The 18,421-nt window shown below is 46.8% G+C and overlaps 1 protein-coding gene and 1 long non-coding RNA gene across 2 annotated transcripts in view; one reads left to right on the top strand and one right to left on the bottom strand.

The window, feature by feature from the left end:
- LOC309537447 overlaps positions 1 to 13,846 on the top strand; it is a 21,124-nt gene extending 7,278 nt beyond the window's left edge. Inside the window, exon 2 of the long non-coding RNA XR_014221927.1 lies at positions 13,606 to 13,846. This is a non-coding gene — a long non-coding RNA (uncharacterized lncRNA). The remainder of the gene's footprint in view (positions 1 to 13,605) is intronic.
- Positions 5,578 to 18,421, bottom strand: LCAT (lecithin-cholesterol acyltransferase). The gene is made up of 6 exons (XM_082232263.1): positions 18,200 to 18,421; positions 13,855 to 14,011; positions 11,564 to 11,679; positions 9,992 to 10,087; positions 8,720 to 8,944; positions 5,578 to 7,961 (listed from the first exon to the last, which is right to left on the bottom strand). Exons 1-6 carry the CDS (start codon positions 18,342 to 18,344, stop codon positions 7,357 to 7,359), a joined length of 1,344 nt encoding a protein of 447 aa, XP_082088389.1. The 5' UTR covers positions 18,345 to 18,421; the 3' UTR covers positions 5,578 to 7,356.

The following is an 18,421-nucleotide window of genomic DNA, read 5'->3' as shown; positions in this document are numbered from 1 at the left end:
ACAGCAATCCAAGCCATAGAATCATTAAGGCAGGCATTCATTAACCCTGTGTCATGAATATAACACATGTGGATAAGTGCATGTTTACAAGGATACAGAAGCACAAACAGTCCCATACAACGGGAAAAAAGCGCTACTGATAAAATGCCAGTCCTTTAAATTTTAAATCCCCTTAGGAAACAGCAGCCTCTATAGGAAAAACTGTGTAAGTAGCAGGCTTGGCTCTGCAGAACAGCTTGCCGACATCTCATCCATCAAACAGCATGGGGAAAAGCAGAGACACGCACCTTGTGGAAGTTAGTATTATTAAATGTATTTCTTAAAGGTGTATACTACCCTTAATCCACAGATCTCAGGGCGCTGACTACATAAAAATGCAATATAAAAGCACAAAATACATGACAAGAACAGGAACAAAATATAAACCAATAACCCATCCCAATAACCAATAACCCCCCACATAATTAATAATGTTATTAATTAAGGCCTATAAACTCTCTTTTAGGAATGAGAAACACTGTAAATGTTTGAATAAAATGGTTTGATTATAAATGAAAGCCAAAACAAGGATCCCAGGGACATATACAAAGTAGTCCTGAGTGGCTGTGGTGGTCAGATCAGGGGCAGCCACAACCCCCTGAGTGTGACAGCACATGCTTGACCTTTCCAGCAAACTGCCAATGGGCAATACTAGACCTAATAAAAGACCTAAAGAGGGCTTTCTACTAATAAATCAAGGACTATGTGAACAGACACTAATTGTAATAGCAAAGAGATACACTAATGTTGGCCCCAGAGGTGAAAGAGACACTTTGACAGGTCAAGGGCTCAAATTTCCTCTTTTTGTGGTATAATATGACCTTTGTATTACGCCTTTGGGGAGTGGATTTCTTTGGGAAATAGAACTCTTTTTTTCCAAAAAAAAAAATATTAATTTTCCAAATCCAAATTTTTAACAAATCAGTACCTAAATACATCAAATTTAATACATTTTTTCCATTAAGTTGACCTCCTACTCTCCATCGTCAATGTCCCCTATTTACTGCTTTAATATTACATTATTTATTTTCAATTCATATTCCATTTCTGATGGAATCTAATCTTAAATCCAAAATTATTTTTAATTTACATTTTTGTCCTCCCTTACCCCATCTCCCTCAGCTGTCTATTTGTCAATTCCCTTAAAAAACCCAAAACAGAATAAAACAAAACAAATGAGGTTACTTTGCCCCTTGCCACTCTACCTTAAATCATTACTTGTTGTCTCTGTATTATTTCTTTCTTTCCATCTTCCTTGTATGTAAATCTGGATGCATCCTTTCCATCATTGTTCTCCTTTCACCAAGTCCATTTCTTCTCCAGAACTGTGTTGTTATCAAAATCCATATTTTTACCACAGCATTTGCACTTCACCATCCATTATTTCCAAGGACAACCATCTGGCACACTGAACAAAAAGCATTCTCCTCCTGCAAACAGTGTCAATGAAACCAGCCCGCATGGGAGAGTTGGGGGGGGGGTTAAACCAAACTTCCTTCAAAACACTGAGTTAGTCCCCCCCCCCATCTACATTGCTTTGCTGAATTTCAGTTTTTCCTTTCGAACCAAGTCCAAGACTTTCTTGTTTTCATGAATGCTATCACCTCTACTTGCTCAAACCCGTGGGCCTTTATTTCGAATTCTTTATTTCTCCTTGTTCTGGGAGGGGGTGAGTAAATCCCTTGTTGAAACAGAAAAGCATAAACACAGCCCCTTCCCCTCCTCCTCCCTCACCCAGACAGTTTCTTTCCAATGCAGTTCCAGAATTATTCCTTCTGACATAATGCCATCAGTTCTAACACCCTGTGCTTAAATTTATTTCCTCTCTCTAGCGGTGAGTTGTGGTCCCTTAGTAAAGTATAAGAGAAAAAAGAAACAAGAGTCTCTTCCTCTCTGCCATTTTTTCACCAGCTGCACACCCATAATTTCTTTAGCAGCAATGTTCATCAAGGCAAGGGTAATTTAACCTCCAGGTTAACCTCCTTTGTCATCTTTTATTTCTTTCCTATTGGAATTTTTAAAAGGAGTTGGAGCCCTCTGTTCAGCTTTTATTTAATTTTTTGAGTTTCACCTGTAGAAAAGATTTCATGTTGGCTCCTCTTTTTCTCTGCCAATATTCACTTTCTATCTACACAACTGGATATTCCTCTTTTGCAAGAATTCACAGCAGGAGGGCAGCCACCACAACAGGGGGGGGGGGCGGTCCGTCCCATTCACCCGCCTGAGGAGCCTCCCAGGAGGAGCTATATTACAGCTTTCATGACCTCAGCCAGCAGTGGATATTGTAGATGTGGGAAGAGAAAGAGAAACAAAGAAATAAGAGGAAGCACTCCAAATGCAAGCCAGGACCTCTTCCTTCTCCATCCTCCTTGCAGATTACCGTAGATGCCCTTCAGCCACACATTTCAAGGAGCCTGGTCAAGGACTGGACCCAGTGGGCTCTGGGCTCCAGGCATGCTCTCTCTGCCAGGCCCATGTCACCACTTGGCAACTTCAGGCGGCTGCCAAGTCCCTGACCCACCCCTGCATTTACCCCAAGGCAGGAGGCTTAGGCAGCTGTATCTAGGCTCCCCTTAGAGTTCCCCCAAATCCTCCCAACTTTGCACCCCTTTGGAGAATTGAAGGAAATAAGGCAGGACATGACTCTGATCCAGTTTCTGGCACCTCCTAAAACTTACCTGTTTGGCCAGGTGTTGAGTGGCTAGTGGTCCATCATTTGGTTATTGTATTTTATCGGTTCCAGTGGTTTGGATGTTATTTTAAATGTTAGAGTTTGTGGGCTTCATTGTATTATGGAACTACCTCCTTTCTCTGCCTGGGTGCTCACCCACATTCGCCACCTCAAGGCATCTTTTTAAAAACATGCTTGTGCACCTAGAGGCATTTCTTGGTGTTTTACTGTATTATTACATGAAACCTCAACCTTTTGTCTGAGGAACTCAAAGTGGTGTACAAGGTGCAATTCCCCTCTCTAAATTATCCTCACAAGATCCCTGTGTGGTAGGCTAAGCTGAGAGCTCGAAACATGGTCCAAGGTCACCCATTGAGCTTTATAGCCAAGAGGGGGTTTGAACCCTGGACACCTGTGCCCTAGTCTGGTCTGGACACCGCAGTATATTAGCTATTTGTATGGCTTTAAAAGATTATCAGACAACGAAGGAGAAGGCTATTAATGGCTACTAGCAATGGTTGCTATACTTTAACTTCACAATCGGAAGCAGTAATGCTTTGGAACAGTGCTGGCCCAAGACATTTTGGCACCTGAGGTGAACCATGAATTGGCACCCCCACCCCTACGCCCACAGAGGCGATGGTGTGGAAGAAATTTGGTTTTATCTGAAAAAAGTACAAAACCAGACTTTCATACCCTCCAACATTTCTCCGATGAAAATAGGGATGTCCCATTCCATAATGATAATTTTACTATTTATACCTCACATATCTTACTGGGTTGCCCTGGCCACTCTGGGCAGCTTTAAACAAATATAAAAACATAATAAAACATTAAACACTTTAAATAAATACTTCCCTATACAGGATTGTCTTCCGACGGCTTGGGGGTTGGATAACTCCATACCCTCCAACATTTATCCAATGAAAACAGGGACATCCTAAGGAAAAGTGGGGCATTCCGGAATCAAATCAGAAACCGGAACGGCTTCTCTAGAATCAGGAACACCCCTGGAAAATAGAGACACTTAGAGGCTATGGACTTTTAAACACAACTCTGTAGTCCACACACAATGAAGCCCACAAAAATCAAGTTGTACTGTTTTGTTCCCTCTGGAACTTGAGTTTACCTGCTTTTAGCATTCCAGTTCAAACATCAAGGAACATTGTACAAACTCAGCGTTTTCCCCACCCTGCCTACCCATTGCACACAGCAACACACTCAGGTATCAGGTTCAAATTCCAGTTTCTTTGTAAAGTTCACAAGGTAAGTTTGAGCCATTTGCAACCTCTCAACCTAACCCACGTCACCAGATTGTTGTGAGGGAAAAATGTGCAAGGGAAGGGATAATGTACAATACCTTTATCTCCAACAAATAAATGAAATGAAATAAAATTTGTAATAGCTATAGTCGGAAAAAACATTTGTCTTACAATATATGGTTCAAAACCAGCCATTGTAGCTTAGTATGCAAAATGACCACCTTGCAGTGTACACACATTAACATATGTACAGACAGAGATAAGGTACATCCAATACTCAATCTTGAGATTACTGAGACCCTGGGAATGCAGCTAAGTCTGCAATCCTGAGTAAGCCCAACTGAACATAGTGAGATGAACTTCTGAGTAAGTATGCATAGGTTTCTGCTGTGAATCCTAAAGACTGACTGACATGAAGCAACCAAGCAGAGCAAGCACAGAAAGGAAAAGATAAAAATCAGCACCAAGCAACCAAAAACAATTTTTAAAAAAGTATCAAAATGCCTGTGCCGTGATCATTCCAAAATCATTTCTCCTCTTTAATTTAAAAACAAATAATTGTGCCATCCCCAAAGCCCCAGTGTCAGGCATGAGACAGAAAAAAACAAAATACATTCATAGAGCTTTCACAAACATTATCTCAGAAATCCTTTCAAAGAATAGCAAAAATGAATAAAAACTGTAGCGATATCTGCTGGCGATGCAACACGGGAAAAGGTACTATGATACATATATGGTGGAATTGTTTAAACATCAAACAATTTTGGGAAATAATATATAATGAAATGAAAAAAATGTTTAGATACTCATTTAGGAAAACACCAGAAGGTTTTCTATTGGGAATAGTACCAGGAAGCGTAAAGGAAGAAGATAAGACCTTATATTTATACGCAACAGTAGCAGCAAGGCTATTGATTGCGAAAAACTGGAAAAGTGGTATAATACCGACAAAAACAGAGTGGCTTGCCAAATTATTGGAGTATTACAATATATCCAAAACAATGGAAGAAATTGGAAGGATTTCGAAAGAAAAGATAGATAGGGACTGGAAAGTGTTTAAAAGATACTTGCAAAATCATATCGAAAAATCAGAACTCCTATTAGAATAAACAAGTTCCGTTTCAAATACTGAAATATCAAATAAGATGGAAAACAACGTGTAATAGAAAAAGAAGTATGAAATTAGGGTAAAGGTGTGTGAAAGAAAGTAATAGAAGTGGAAAGATATTGTAATTGAGTAGATTGGAAGTCAACACAAAGGTGGGGTGAAGGGTCGGTGGATGGTGATGGGGAAAGGAACTATTTGTGGGATTGAGTGTAAGTATGTTTGAATATTTTTAAAGATTGTATGAAATGTATGTTTGTATGCTTGTATATGTGTATTAATGATAAAAAATAATAAAATTTATTTAAAAAATGTAAAAAAAAAACAAAACAAAATGCCTGTGCCGTGATCATTCCAAAATCATTTCTCCTCTTTAATTTAAAAACAAATAATTGTGCCATCCCCAAAGCCCCAGTGTCAGGCATGAGACAGAAAAAAACAAAATACATTCATAGAGCTTTCACAAACATTATCTCAGAAATCCTTTCAACAGCCCTTCATAGGTCAGTACAGCATTTATTATTCCCATACAGAATTGGTGGAACAGAGGACTAAAATTATTCAGGGGTGTTACCAAAGAGAGAACCAAGAGTAGGGGGAAATATTTCAAGTGAGAGAGCTTTATATTTGGGAGCACTTTGGGGGGACTTTTCTCTCTCTCTGTGAAAGTTGTCTTAAAATCTTTAGCGTCCGTGCGGGTTTCCTTCCTTCCCCAACAGCACCTTCCTGGAAGCAGTGTTGGCTTGGGAGATGGAAAGTGGAAGGATCCAGCCCCTAGCCTCCGCATTCACCACACATCAGATAAATCCAACTGGACAAGTTCAACTTTAGCTTGTCTCCTTTCCCATTTCAATGTGTCCTAGGCTAGAACCTGCTTACTGCAGCAGAACTTAGCTGTGCAACTTGCCAAGTAATAAAGGAGAGATATTTTCCACTCGTGGGCAGTGTGCTGTTCTACCCTATCTCGCTAATGTGATTGGGCTCTCTCTTGGAAATTTTCAGGATTACAGAGTTAGTTAAAATGAATCCTGCCTTCCCTTTATAACAATTATCCCTGCCTTCATATAACCTCCCACACCCCTTTTCCTCACCAGGATCTACCTTACCTAGATAGGTGAGCCTAGGGTCACTCCAGGATTAACCGTGCATAACTACAGGCCATAAGTTGGGAGGCCGGCTGGGCAGCTTGGTTGGGGGCTTGGGGTACCTAGATACGGCCTTCCCTTCCTTTAGGAGGGGCAGGCCAGTGAGGAAACTGCAGGCAGAAGTGGCTGTGGCCATGGGCGTGCTAAGCATGTTGCTGATGCCATGCAGCTTGTCTATGGGATCAGGTTGCTGAGGCTGCCCAGGGCAGGGGCCTTGAAGCTGGCCAAGTTTTGCACAGCATAGGGACGTCCTCTAAGAAGAGGGATGTCCTCATCACCACCATGTTTGGCAGTGCAGCCAGAGGTGAGGGTACCTGGGCAGTTGCCCTCCATCTGCCCCACAGCCAACATTGGGGAGCCAAGGCCAAAAAGGGGTGGCAACCAGAGAATGAGAGAAGCCCAAAGCCAACGTGATATAAAGACTGTGTAAAACTGCGGCTTCCAGCTTTGTCTTTAGTCTTCCGGAGGGGGGGGCAGTTGGAGGAGATGGGGAGGATTTTTCTCCCCTCCTCTTGCTGCCACCCCTTTCTGGAAGATGCAGTCAAAGCCAGAAGCCACTGTTGGGCAAAGCCTTTACATGTTGGCATTAGCTCATCATCCTCTTCTTCTGGCTGCCACCCTTCTCGGGTGCCCTGTTAAGCTTTAATAAAATTGATACAGCCTATACTTCTTGTGTTTAATATGTGTCTGACGATGTGTATGTCTAGATATACCCACAACTCCATACATACAATGAAGGGGATGCAGCCCAGGAAGGCATATGCCATAATAAAATGTGTTGGTCTACAAGGTGTTCCAGGACTCCTTGTTCTTTTTGCATTGAGTAAATAAAACTCTGGGCTAGTTCACCTGCCTACCAAACTGAAAGCATGCTAGGGGGACATGAACTCTCAGAGGCCCCAACAATCACACCAGCGATGGAAATTTGCCAGGCATCAGTTGGCAGGAGCAATTTGGGGGAGTCTTTCCCTCTCAGAGCAAGCAGGGAGGCAGGATCCTGCAAGGCACCTCTGCATGAAGCTGTGTTGCACATAACACTGTAGACTTTGGGGGGTGGGGGGCACGCATGAGTCATCCTGCTTCCTATCTATGCAGGAGGAATAAAGTGACCCCAATCTCCTCAGCGCAGGGCCTTCATTTCTCCTGTTGGTCTTTGTGTTGGGTCTCTGAGAAGCCACTTCCTCCTTTCCCTGCTTCATCTTCTGCAGCTGTGGCTTCCCCAAAGTTTCCCAGCAGGATTTCATTGATGTAGTTGAGGGTGCGGTTGTCAAAGATCATGTTGAGATGCTCCACGCCCGGCATCTCCACCACATGGACCTTCTGTTCCTGCTGGCCATGCCATCGCTTGCAGAGCTCTAGGCTGCGGCGGCTAACGCTGTTATCCCCATCCCCATACACAAAGTCAATGGGGTCCTCGTAGGGGAAGCGGTCGTTGTAAATGTAGGTTTCCACAGTTGGGAAACCCGTGCCATAGATGCAATACACCTCGACCCCTGGGGCAGGCAGCCCCTTCAGCAGGTCCTTGGTGTCGTTCCACATGTACCAGCCATCCTCAAAGTTAATGTCAGTGAAGAGGCGTTGGTAGTCCCGGTAGGTGTAGTTGTAGGAGGGGGTAGAGATGAAGGCATGGGTCTCGGGCCAAGCTATTGTGTCTGGGAACATCCAGGGGCTGGCTGTGGTCATGCGCTTCTCCTCACGCAATTTGATGCTGGACATAATGGGGATGCCCTGCTCATCACCTGAAATGCAGACCAGCTTGGTATCAACTGCAGTACTGGCATAGACCTCCAACCAATCTCCCAGAAAGCTCAGGAAATGGACTTGAATGCACGTTCAAATCATGTTTCCCACTTCAAAGAATTCTGGGCATTGTAGTTTGTTAAAGTTGCTGAGGATTGTAACTCTGTGAGGGGCAAACTACAGAGCCCAGGATTCTCTGAGGGAAAGAAGGAGCTTAAAATGTGCTTTAAAAGTATAGTGCGTACATAGCTTTAGTCTTTTTATGTTTCATACCACACAATAAACAAAGTATATTGGAGTTGAACAGCACAACTGGAAAACAGCAGGAAAAAGAGACTACGGCTGTGTACATTCTGCATCTTTAAAGCTCAACTGAGTTTTATGGAAAACACTGAGAAATCCCAACACAATCCAAAGAGAACCATCTCCTTTTTTTTAGCAGCAATAATAAAAAGAGTGAGAGATGCACCCCACCCCCCGAGATACTCATGTCTAGATTAGTTAAGAAGGAGGCAATAAAAGACAGTTAATCTGTGCTAGAGGCCTGAGAGGATTTTTGTTTTTTAAAAGTGCATTTAAGCTCCACCCCCATTTTGATAGCTCCACCCCCCATCCCTGAGCCTCAAGGGGCCTGGCAGCAACCCCAGACAGTGAAAGAGGAGGGGAGGTCACCCAAGTAAGAGGTGCACACAGCCTTTTTTTTAGTCTGGAGGGACCAGATATTCCGGCCCACCTCACCTGCTGGCAAGCAACTCACCTGAGGCCAGGACTCTTATGGGCTTCACTGCTCCCCCCCAAGGAGCCCCCAGAGAGATGAAGCCCCGGATGTTCTGGCTTTTCCAGGCCTGGGACTGCTGGAGGAGGAAATAGAGGATGTTGAGGTTTCCCAGGCTGTGTCCAATGAGGAAGACAGGCTTCTGGTAGGTCTTACGCATTTCCTCCACAAGGCTGCGCAGGTCGCAGAAGTATTCCTCTTGCTGATCTGTGGAGACACAGTTGGGGTTGCTGGATCCGGCCAGCCACATGGCCTTGCTGGCCACCCCAGTGGCCATCCAGGCTGCCCCACGGTGTTGCAGCAGATGGGGCTGGGATGCATCTTTTCCCAGCCCTATTTGGAAACACTGCCATGGGGGACTGAACCCGAGCTATTCTGCATGCACAGAAGGTCAGAGGTGGAGATTTGTGCAAGGCCTCCTCGCGAGTCCTTGCCAGTTGTGTGACTTGAACAGTGTGTTTTTAAAATGAGGATGTTGCAGAGGCTCAGGTCCTCCAGAAGCCATGCTCTCCTGTCTGCAAACTCTGACCACTAGTCAGGGAAGCCTGGTGCTTCAGAAGCACCAGATATTGTTTTCTTGTATGTTCCAAGCAGATTGTGGAGACTCCGACCCTCAAACCTGAAGCAGCCTCCGCTTTGCTGAGCGGCCAGAGGAGGTGGAATGTACGACCAGACCTCATTACAGACTTCCAGTCGGTAGAGCATGGGACTCTTCATCTCAGGGTTGTGGGTTTGAGCACCACGTTCGGCAAAAAGATTCCTACATTGGACTGGATGACCTTTGTGGTCCCTTCCAACTCTACAATTCTAAGATTCTGGTTTTTTTTAAAAAAAATCAGCCATGGGAGGCGGGATATGCACCAGGGCTGTTATGATGGCGAAGGAAGGAAATAGTTGCCCTTTCCTTCTGTGCTGTTTCCCCAAAAGCTGCCTTAGCCACACAGCGACAGGTATGTGTGTTGGGGGGGCATTTAGACTCCCCCCCCTCAAGAGGGCTGCTTTCACCCCTCTCTCCTTACCTTGGGCTCACTGTCATTCCATGGTTGCTAACAACAACAACAACAATTTATTATTTATACCCCGCCCATCTGGCTGGGTTTCCCCAGCCACTCTGGGCGGCTTCCAACAAAATATTAAAATACAATAGTCTGTCAAACATTATGCTTCAGGGGAAAGCATTCCTGCTTCCCACCCCTTGGCCCACCAGCTGAGTCCTCCTCACAGCCCCCTCCCTAGCTACCCATTTGTACATACCGGGCCCAATCCTCCAGTCATAGGGGGCGGCGCGCACGGTTTGGTCTCGCACATAGCCATTGTTGACCAGGTGTTGCACCAGTGTGTGCATGTACCCTGGAGGTAGGAGGAGAGAGGAAGAGGTTAACAGGAGGGGGGGTAAGGGGAGGAAGGCTGGATAGGTGACCTGTTGGAGGGGTCCACTTCCTGCTCTGAGGGCTCCCTGGGTTGCTCCAAGCCCCATTAGGTCCAGCACATTAGGAGGCAGGAGTAAGGATGCCAACTCCTCGATATATACCGTAACACTCACCGCCCCCCGGGCTGAAAAAAACCCTCTGGTACCTCAGGTATGGGCACAATATCCACTTCCTAAGGTGTGGAATGAGCAGCTTTTTGTTGTTGTTAAAGCAGGAAAAGGCGGAAATTGCACCCTTTTAAAAAAAATGTCTTCAAGAAAGTAGGGAAACCATAATGAAACACTAAACATACATGTTTTTCCCTAGCTAAAGATTCTTGTATTCTGGTAAACGCCTACAAAAAGGAAATTCTGGACAGTGCGAAATGGTTGGGCAGAGTGGGTGGTGGATCAGAAAATTTCTGGAAGGTCCTCTTTCTTGCATGCCTACATTCAGTGCTTTTTTTGTAGAAACATAGGTGCCGGTTTCACTGTGACGTTGTTACAGTAAGTGGCACAATTTTTAACAAAGAAGAAGAAGAGGTGCTGGTACTGTGTACGCTTGAATATCCCCTGGGGGGGAAACACTGCCTACATTACAAACTGAAAGTGACACACATAGAATACCTTTTTCTAAAGAAGAGGAATGGGGAAAGCCACAAAAGATCATGAGCAAGGAGGAAGAGAAGCCTTTCCCAGCTATCAAATGCCCCCTAAAAACCCACAACAAGCCTAAGTCAGAAACAATTTCCCCATGTCACTTCCGAAGCAGCTTTGAGTCAGAAGTGGGCACGTTTCATTCACTCAGTAATAAGTCTGTTCCCAGTCATTGCTGGGGTGGTAATTACCGGTACTGATTTTCACTAATTGTTTTCTATGCATTTTACTAAAAAAAAAAAAAAAAGTAAGTAAGTAAGTAAGTAAAAAGAAAGTGAGGAATTGGCATGAAGTGCCCGTCACTCCAAGGGGGAAGAAGAGCAAGATCTGTTTGCTACTAATCCCGGAACCAAATTGGACAGGAATCAACCAGGGGAGGATATTGCAAGGAAGATGACCCTAACCAAAGGGGGGGGCACCTTTGCTTCCCAAGGCTCCCTGTTGTCTTCTGAGCACTGCAGAAGTATCTTGGAAATGGGCCTTGCTGCTAGATAAGGCAGCTCTCTATGACATGCCATGCCATGTAGGGCCCTCATTTTAATCCCATGGATTTTTGTTGGGGGGGGCAGGCCTTTCGTTAAGGGTGCAGAACCTCAGTTTGCTATGTATTTTTGTTGATTTTCATTGATGGGGGGCAGCTGCCCCTCCCTGCCACCCCTTGGCTATGCCCATGGCTCAAGACGACTCCAAGCAGAGTGAAGCAGCAAACTTCCTTCCTCCACCAGAGAGATGACTGATTTGCAGGTAGCAATGCCTCCTACCAGCCAGTTTGCTCCTGTCCAGGTATTCCACTGTGTGGGTTTTGCCAAACCCAGGGACTCTGATTTGGACTCCAGGGGCATTGGACACCCTCCGAGTTGTCCTGTTGTAGATCACTCTGTGGACAGAAGGCAGATTCAGGTGCAAAGCAAAATACAACCACCATGCTGGGTTTTTCATTCCTGGCTATTAAAATGTCATAGAAAATACTTTTTTTTAAAAATCGTAATGATTACTATGTCCTGCCAACCTAGCTCACCTTGGAAGGAACGAGGGAATCAAACCTTTGTTCCTTTCAGTCTACCTGAAAAGTTCAACATGTGAGGAGGTCTGAGCTGGTTTCTCCGAGCTCAGACGGCATGGCTCTCACAAGCAACTCTTGAGCACCTATACAAATAACTTTTACCACTTTGTAACAGCCAAGTTTTACTGCCTGTGCAACTTTTCTGACTGATGTATAGAAAAGCACATGAACCTGACCTTTAAAGAGTTTGAAAGTAAACCAGTTTTTAACTTACCAGACATGTGGTGTCCTATGCTAGGACAAGAGGGAACTCACAAGGGCCCATATTTTAATGGTCTAACAGTGTATATTTTTACACTTTACTTGGTTTTGTGATTTTAAATCTTGACTGTGGTTTTCTCATTGATGAGTATTTGCCCCAGGTTGGGATCTTGGCATCTAGGAATACTCTTTTTATACCTACAGTGGTGCCTCGCAAGATGAAATTAATTCGTTCCGCAAGTTTTTTCTTCTTGCGAGTTTTTCGTCTTGCGATGCACGGTTTCCCATAGGAATGCATTGAAAATCAATTAATGCGTTCCTAGGGAAACCGACTTCAGACCAGGTCCGGGGACAGTCTGTCCCCGGACCTCCTCTGAAGGCTGGGGGGGGGGACAAGGGCTTTTCTTCCCACCCCCAGCATTTTAAAAAACCCTGGGACAGCGGAGGACTTCTCCGCTGTCCGGGGCGATCTTAAAATGCTGGCGGGCGGCATTTTAAAATCGCCCCGGACAGCGGAGGACTTCTCCGCTGTCGGGGCGATTTAAAAGCCCCTGGGAAGGCAGGCAGGGGGGACAAAGACTTTTGCCCCCCGCCAGCCTTCAGAAGAGGTCCTGGACCTCTTCTGAAGGCTGGCGGGGGCGAAAGTCTTTGCTCCCCCCGCCTGCCTTCAAAAGCTGTCCGGCCCAGGCTTCCCGGACCTTTCCGCCAGCAGCGGCAGCGCTGCCGCTGCTGGCGGAGACTTGCCGGCATGCAGAAGCCTGCGCGCAGCGCGCCCAGGCTTCGCGGATTTCTCCGCCAGCAGCGGCAACGATGCCGCTGCTGGCGGAGACTTGCCGGCATGTCGAAGCCTGCGCGCAGCGCGCCCAGGCTTCGCGGATCTTTCCGCCAGCAGCGGCAGCGATGCCGCTGCTGGCGGAGACTTGCCGGCATGCAGAAGCCTGCGCACAGCGCGCCCAGGCCTCGCGGATCTCTCCGCCAGCAGCGGCAGCGATGCTGCTGCTGGCGGAGACTTGCCGGCATGTCGAAGCCTGGGCGCGATGCGACCAGGCTTCGCGGATCTCTCCGCCAGCAGCGGCAGCGCTGCCGCTGCTGGCGGAGACTTGCCGGCATGCAGAAGCCTGCGCGCAGCACGCCCAGGCTTTGCGGACCTCTCCGCCAGCAGCGGCAGCGCTGCCGCTGCTGGCGGAGACTCTCCTGCCTTCAAAAGCCGTCCGGGATAGCAGGAAGCGCTTCCCTGCTATCCCGGACTGCTTTTAAAATGCTGGCACTGGGGAGCAAAGCCTTTCGGCCCCAGCCGGCCTTCCTGGACCTCTTCTGAAGGCCGGAGGGGGGGAAAAGGCTTTGCTCCCCACCGCTAGCATTTAAAAGAGGTCCCCGGAGATTTCCCTATGGGCTTTCGTCTTGCGAAGCAAGCCCATAGGGAAATTCGTTTTGCGAAGCGCCTCCAAAACGGAAAACCCTTTCGTCTAGCGGGTTTTCCGTCTTGCGAGGCGTTCGTCTTGCGGGGTACCACTGTATTTTTTTTCTTGCAACCAACAGACTACAGTCTCCACCATTGGCCATGCTGGCTGCTGGGATGGAAGAGAATTGGAGCCCAATGACAGCTGGAAGGGGGGACACACCAGGTCCCCATCCCCTTCCTGTGCTACTTTGTACTTCTACATACTTCGGGCTTCCACCAAGGATGAAGCGTCCCTCACCCTGTTTTGGCTCAGTTTTCGCAGACCCTCCTCACATGAGGGAGTCACAGAATAACAAGCTATAAAGTGGCTTCAGCCAGTAACATACTTGGTATTGTCAATCCAACAGTCAACCCCAAGAGGCAGGAACATGTTGAGGTTCAGCCAGATGGTGAAGAAGTCATCTGTCTGGCGGTAGCACATCCAGTTCACCACATCCGGCTTGTCCAGCTTGGCCTCTAGTTGGTTTCCCAGGCAACCAGGCACTGAAAGGTGGAGAAAGAGGAGTGGCAGCCTGCCTTAGTGGTGCATCTAAAGTCCTGGAGAGATTGCAGTTCTTTTGTAGCAACGAAAGAATGTGAGCGGGGTGGGATGGGGGGTTGCTATATTTTCTAGAGGCCCTGCTCTTGGTGCATGGGAATTTAGAACTGATGAAGCTTTCCCCATCATGGATATAAATGGTGGGCAAAGCTTCACCTGTTTATACCTTGGGAACAGGAGCTAGGCCACCAAAACAAGGTGGCAACCATTTTCCCAGCAAAAATGTACAGCCATTTGCTTGTGTGGTGAGCAGAGTTTCTTGCTAGGCGCTTCTGTTCTTGTTAGGCAGGGACAGCCAATGATGCGCCTTCTAGATGTTGTGGACTACAACACTCTTCAACCCCAGCTAGCACGGCCAAGGCTCAGGGGCTATGGAAGTTGCAGCTCACAGCATCTGGGGGTACAATGTTTTGGCCACCTTCTGCTGTAAAGCACCCAAAAAAAGCAAGACACCGTTGAGAGTCTTTTTGTGAGGATCTTGCTGTAGGTGCGATGCCTATAGGATACTCATGTCACTCAGGTATCTTGGAAAAGCCACAAGGAATGAGGATGGTGGTGCTTCCCAGCCCCTCCCAGCCTTTGCTTTATTCCTTCTGAATCTCAGCCTCTGGGCTGTGCCTTTGACTGGAACAGGGGGATTCTTGGGTTTGCCTCCATGCTGGGTCCTAGAAGCACAACCAGGCCTGAAACCAGTTGCTTTGAGGTCTGAGCAAGTTTCTGTCACCTCCTGTGGCCAGCCTGAGCCTTGAGATCAGCTTGTTTACTGATTTTAATTGTTTTTATTTATTTTCAAAACTTTTTTTTTTGCTATGGCAAAAAATATGTTTTTTGTTTTTGTTAAGTAAGTCAAACAAAGCAATACAACAAAATAATAGTACAGCTACAAAAAAGCTCAGCATATCTGGAAAAGACTTAAATCGTTGAGTACTTAAGACTATTAGGGAAGCTAAATTTTGTGCTGTACCTTGTCCTGTGTGTATGTATTTGTTGTATATATGATTAAATCCCACCAAATTTCTTTTCAAAACTTAACACATAAGGATATTCCCAGCAGCTGCAGCCCTGCCAAGTGGTCTTGAAGGACCACACAACCTCGAGTAAGTAGCAAATACAGGTGATGAAAAGCCTGTCTGAGCATTAGTTGAATGCTTTAGTCTGGCAAGTCTTTCCACAGGTTACCCTGTGAGACGACGTGCTTATTGCAAAAAGCAAGGCATGAGGAATCCTGTTTGTGTGCTTGGGGGTCCTGTGTCCCCTTAATGTAAAAAAGATATCTGTTGATCCTATATGGTCAGAATGCCTGTCTTCCTCCAAGAGTGGCTTCCACAGAGTCTCCTAGTAGATTCTGCCAAAGGGCAGAGTGAGATTTCAGTCCAAGGGAGCTGCTTTGTGTTTTAGACTACTGGCAAGGTCCTCCCACAGATGCTCTGAAACAGGTGCTCTGGTGGGATCTGGAGTCCCTTACTTCTGGGGATTGCAATAATGTGATTTTGCCCATGCTTGTCCTTAATGAACCTGCCATCCAGTTGGAGTCTCAGAACCTGCTGTCCACACATCAGACAGAACAAGATGGTCATATTCCATACTGCACCACTTTAAGGGCATATGGGGGTGGGTATCATATTTTTGAAAGCTCCCACACATATATGTGAAAAGCCTGCAAACAATGAAACTCTCAAGCCAAAAAGGATAGGGCAGCATTGTCATGGCTAAATCCATTGACCACACTGTGGGACGGATGTTGCTGCCTTTGGCCTAGCAAACATTCCTACCTGAAACTAGAAGTAGTGCAGTCCAGGCTTCTGCCACTTTGAGTAATGTTCTCCACCAGCATGTGCAGCAGAGAAGACTGTACCACTCTGAGCTGTGGGTGTGGAGTGCTATTTTTACTGCCCCCAAATGTAACAAAGCTCTCTGTAAGTTAAGAGCATCAGATCTGGGAGGAAGATTCTGTCAGGGCCCTGGGGTTAGGTTCAGAATGGAGGAGGAAATTGCCCTCAGAGGGGGAAAGTAGAAAGTAATGCAACAAAATACAGAATACAAGTTAAAATGATAAAAGTTCCCACTGAATGGCCTTGACCGGACTTTGTTTTGTTTGTCTGGCGCTCTGAAAAAATGGTCTCTTTGGCCAGAGAGCAAAAGTGATCTAATTTGGTTCCTGTGTTCCTAGGAAAGGACGAGAAAAAAGGACAAGCACCAGGAGGTGTCTTTAAAGCATTCCCCACCCCCTGTCTAATCACCAGAGTCCGGCCATAAAGAGGTTTTGACAAGGCCAGGGCTGTGGGATTCAACCCAGCCTTTCCTATATAGCCTTATATAATGCTTTAAAGACACCTCTTGGTGCTGGTCCTTTTTTCTCATCCTTTCCTAGGAACACAGGAACCTACTTAGATCACTTTTGCTCTCTGGTCAAAGAGACCATTTTTTCAGAGCTCCAGGCAAACAAAACAAAGTCCGGTCAAGGCCATTCAGTGGGACAAAATACTATGCAAGATTATTCCATGCAGGATCAAAAGGGACGGAGACAGGAGGAGATTCCCAGGGTGTGGGTGGGTGGGTGTGCACATACATGGGATGGAGAGGCCACTTTTGGGCCAGGAGTCAAAGGTTGCTCACCAGATTCAACACAGGACAGAGGAGGTCCTCTGCCTTTAACTCTTGCATTATGGAAGTGCTGATTTTTCTGCAGCGGGAGGAAGGGAGAGAGCCACCAGCAAAAATAAAATAAGAATTCCCTTCCTAGGTCCTGCCCTCTACCCAAGATGAAGCACTGCAATCCGCTCTACAGTCTTCCACCCCAATCTATGGACAGAAAGGAACTTGCCACCCCATGATGTCCTTCTGCTCAGCTCTCCCTGGTCTATCTAAGCATGACAATGCTGGATCTCTCTGAAAGGGGAATTAGACACATTCAGGAGTTTGTGCTTGATTAACTTGGAGGCCAAGAAGGAGAAGATGCCAGGCAAGGCACACTGCCTCACTCTAAGCAAGACCCAGCAGCCACACTTCAGCTCCGTTAGGCAGCTAGGTGAACCAACAGAGTTTATTCCCAGTTTGACCATCACCCTGCTAAGCATGCATGTCAATGGGTTGCTACAAGGTGACCTTGTAGCTTCCATGTTAGATGCAAACGGGATAGATCTGCCTCCAGGCACAATCAGATGAGATGGACCATCTCATCCAGCCCCACCCGCTCTTGCCAAGGCCTCCTTCATGTGGGGCAATGAGGGAGAAGCAGGGCAATGCAGAACTCATGGAGAGGTTACCGGCCTGTGTGGTGTAGCGGTTAAGAGCAGTAGACTCGTAATCTGGTGAACCAGGTTCACGTCCCTGCTCCTCCACATGCAGCTGCTGGGTGACCTTGGGCTAGTCACACTTCTTTAAAGTCTCTCAGCCCCACTCACCTCACAGAGTGTTTGTTGTGGGGGAGGAAGGGAAAGGAGAATGTTAGCTGCTTTGAGACTCCTTCGGGTAGGGATAAAGTGGGATATCAAATCCAAACTACTCTTCTTCTTCTTCCTAAAGCATCTTACAGGAGTGTCGGGCAAGGTGCAGTCAAATGCTGGGAGGACAAAGGAGAGCTTGCAGCCTTTCCTCTGGGAAAGTGTCCCCCACATGCCCTTTCCTTCAAGGTACTCCTCCAAGGGGAAGAATAGCATGGCTCTCCTCTAGCCCTGGGAATCCCACCAGTGGTTCTGTGACATCACTTTGATCACCGTTCATCTTTATCTCAGACCTATTTGCACATCAATGCGTACCACAGAAAAGGCCAGCAGCCCAGCACTGCACAATCTGCTTCTAGGTATCCCAGCTGAGCATATCAGGCCCTGAACTATCCTAGCTGTGAGCTTAATCAGACCCTACAGATCCATCTGCTTTGACTAGCATCTTCTCAGCCATCCATGTCTCAGGGGAAGGGGCACTACCGCAGCCAAAGCAACCCAACACAGACTCTTCTCAAACCTCACACCTGCCTGCCCAACATTGATCAGCTGGCTGTTCACAAATGACTGCCCTCAACTATCCCACCGACCCCTCCCACCATGCCAACACTTTGCCTGCAGTGGGGAGCTAGCCTCCCCAGCCCCAGGACTGCCACTGCCCCCCTTGTCATGTGCCCCATGCCAACTTACCAAGCACCACAGGGGGAGTGTTATTGGAGAGAGCTGCTTCTGGGGTGGTACTGGGTGGGAAGAGCACGTTGAAAAGCCAGAAAGCATCTGCTGGTTGCCAGAGGACGAGAAAGAGGACAATTGCAGCCCCAGCTGAGCTCCCCATTCTGGACTCTGCTCTGTCCCTCCAGCCACTGCCTCTGGTCTAGAAAGCAGCAGCCTTTCTGCTGGAGCACACTATTT

The sequence above is a fragment of the Podarcis vaucheri genome (assembly GCF_965113315.1).
Source record: "Podarcis vaucheri genome assembly, chromosome: 7".
NCBI classification, from domain to species: domain Eukaryota; kingdom Metazoa; phylum Chordata; class Lepidosauria; order Squamata; family Lacertidae; genus Podarcis; species Podarcis vaucheri.
The sequence above is the reverse complement of the archived record's forward strand: the minus strand, read 5'-3'. Positions and strand labels throughout refer to the sequence as shown.

Coding starts and splice junctions, on each gene's coding strand:
- LCAT (XM_082232263.1), bottom strand. CDS start 18,344: ATGGGGAGCTCAGCTGGGGCTGCAATTGTCCTCTTTCTCGTCCTCTGG. Junction 10,088..11,563: donor GGACAGGAGCAAACTGGCTG/GTAGGAGGCATT, acceptor TCCTACCTCCAG/GGTACATGCACACACTGGTG. Junction 7,962..8,719: donor CATAAGAGTCCTGGCCTCAG/GTGAGTTGCTTG, acceptor TCTGCATTTCAG/GTGATGAGCAGGGCATCCCC.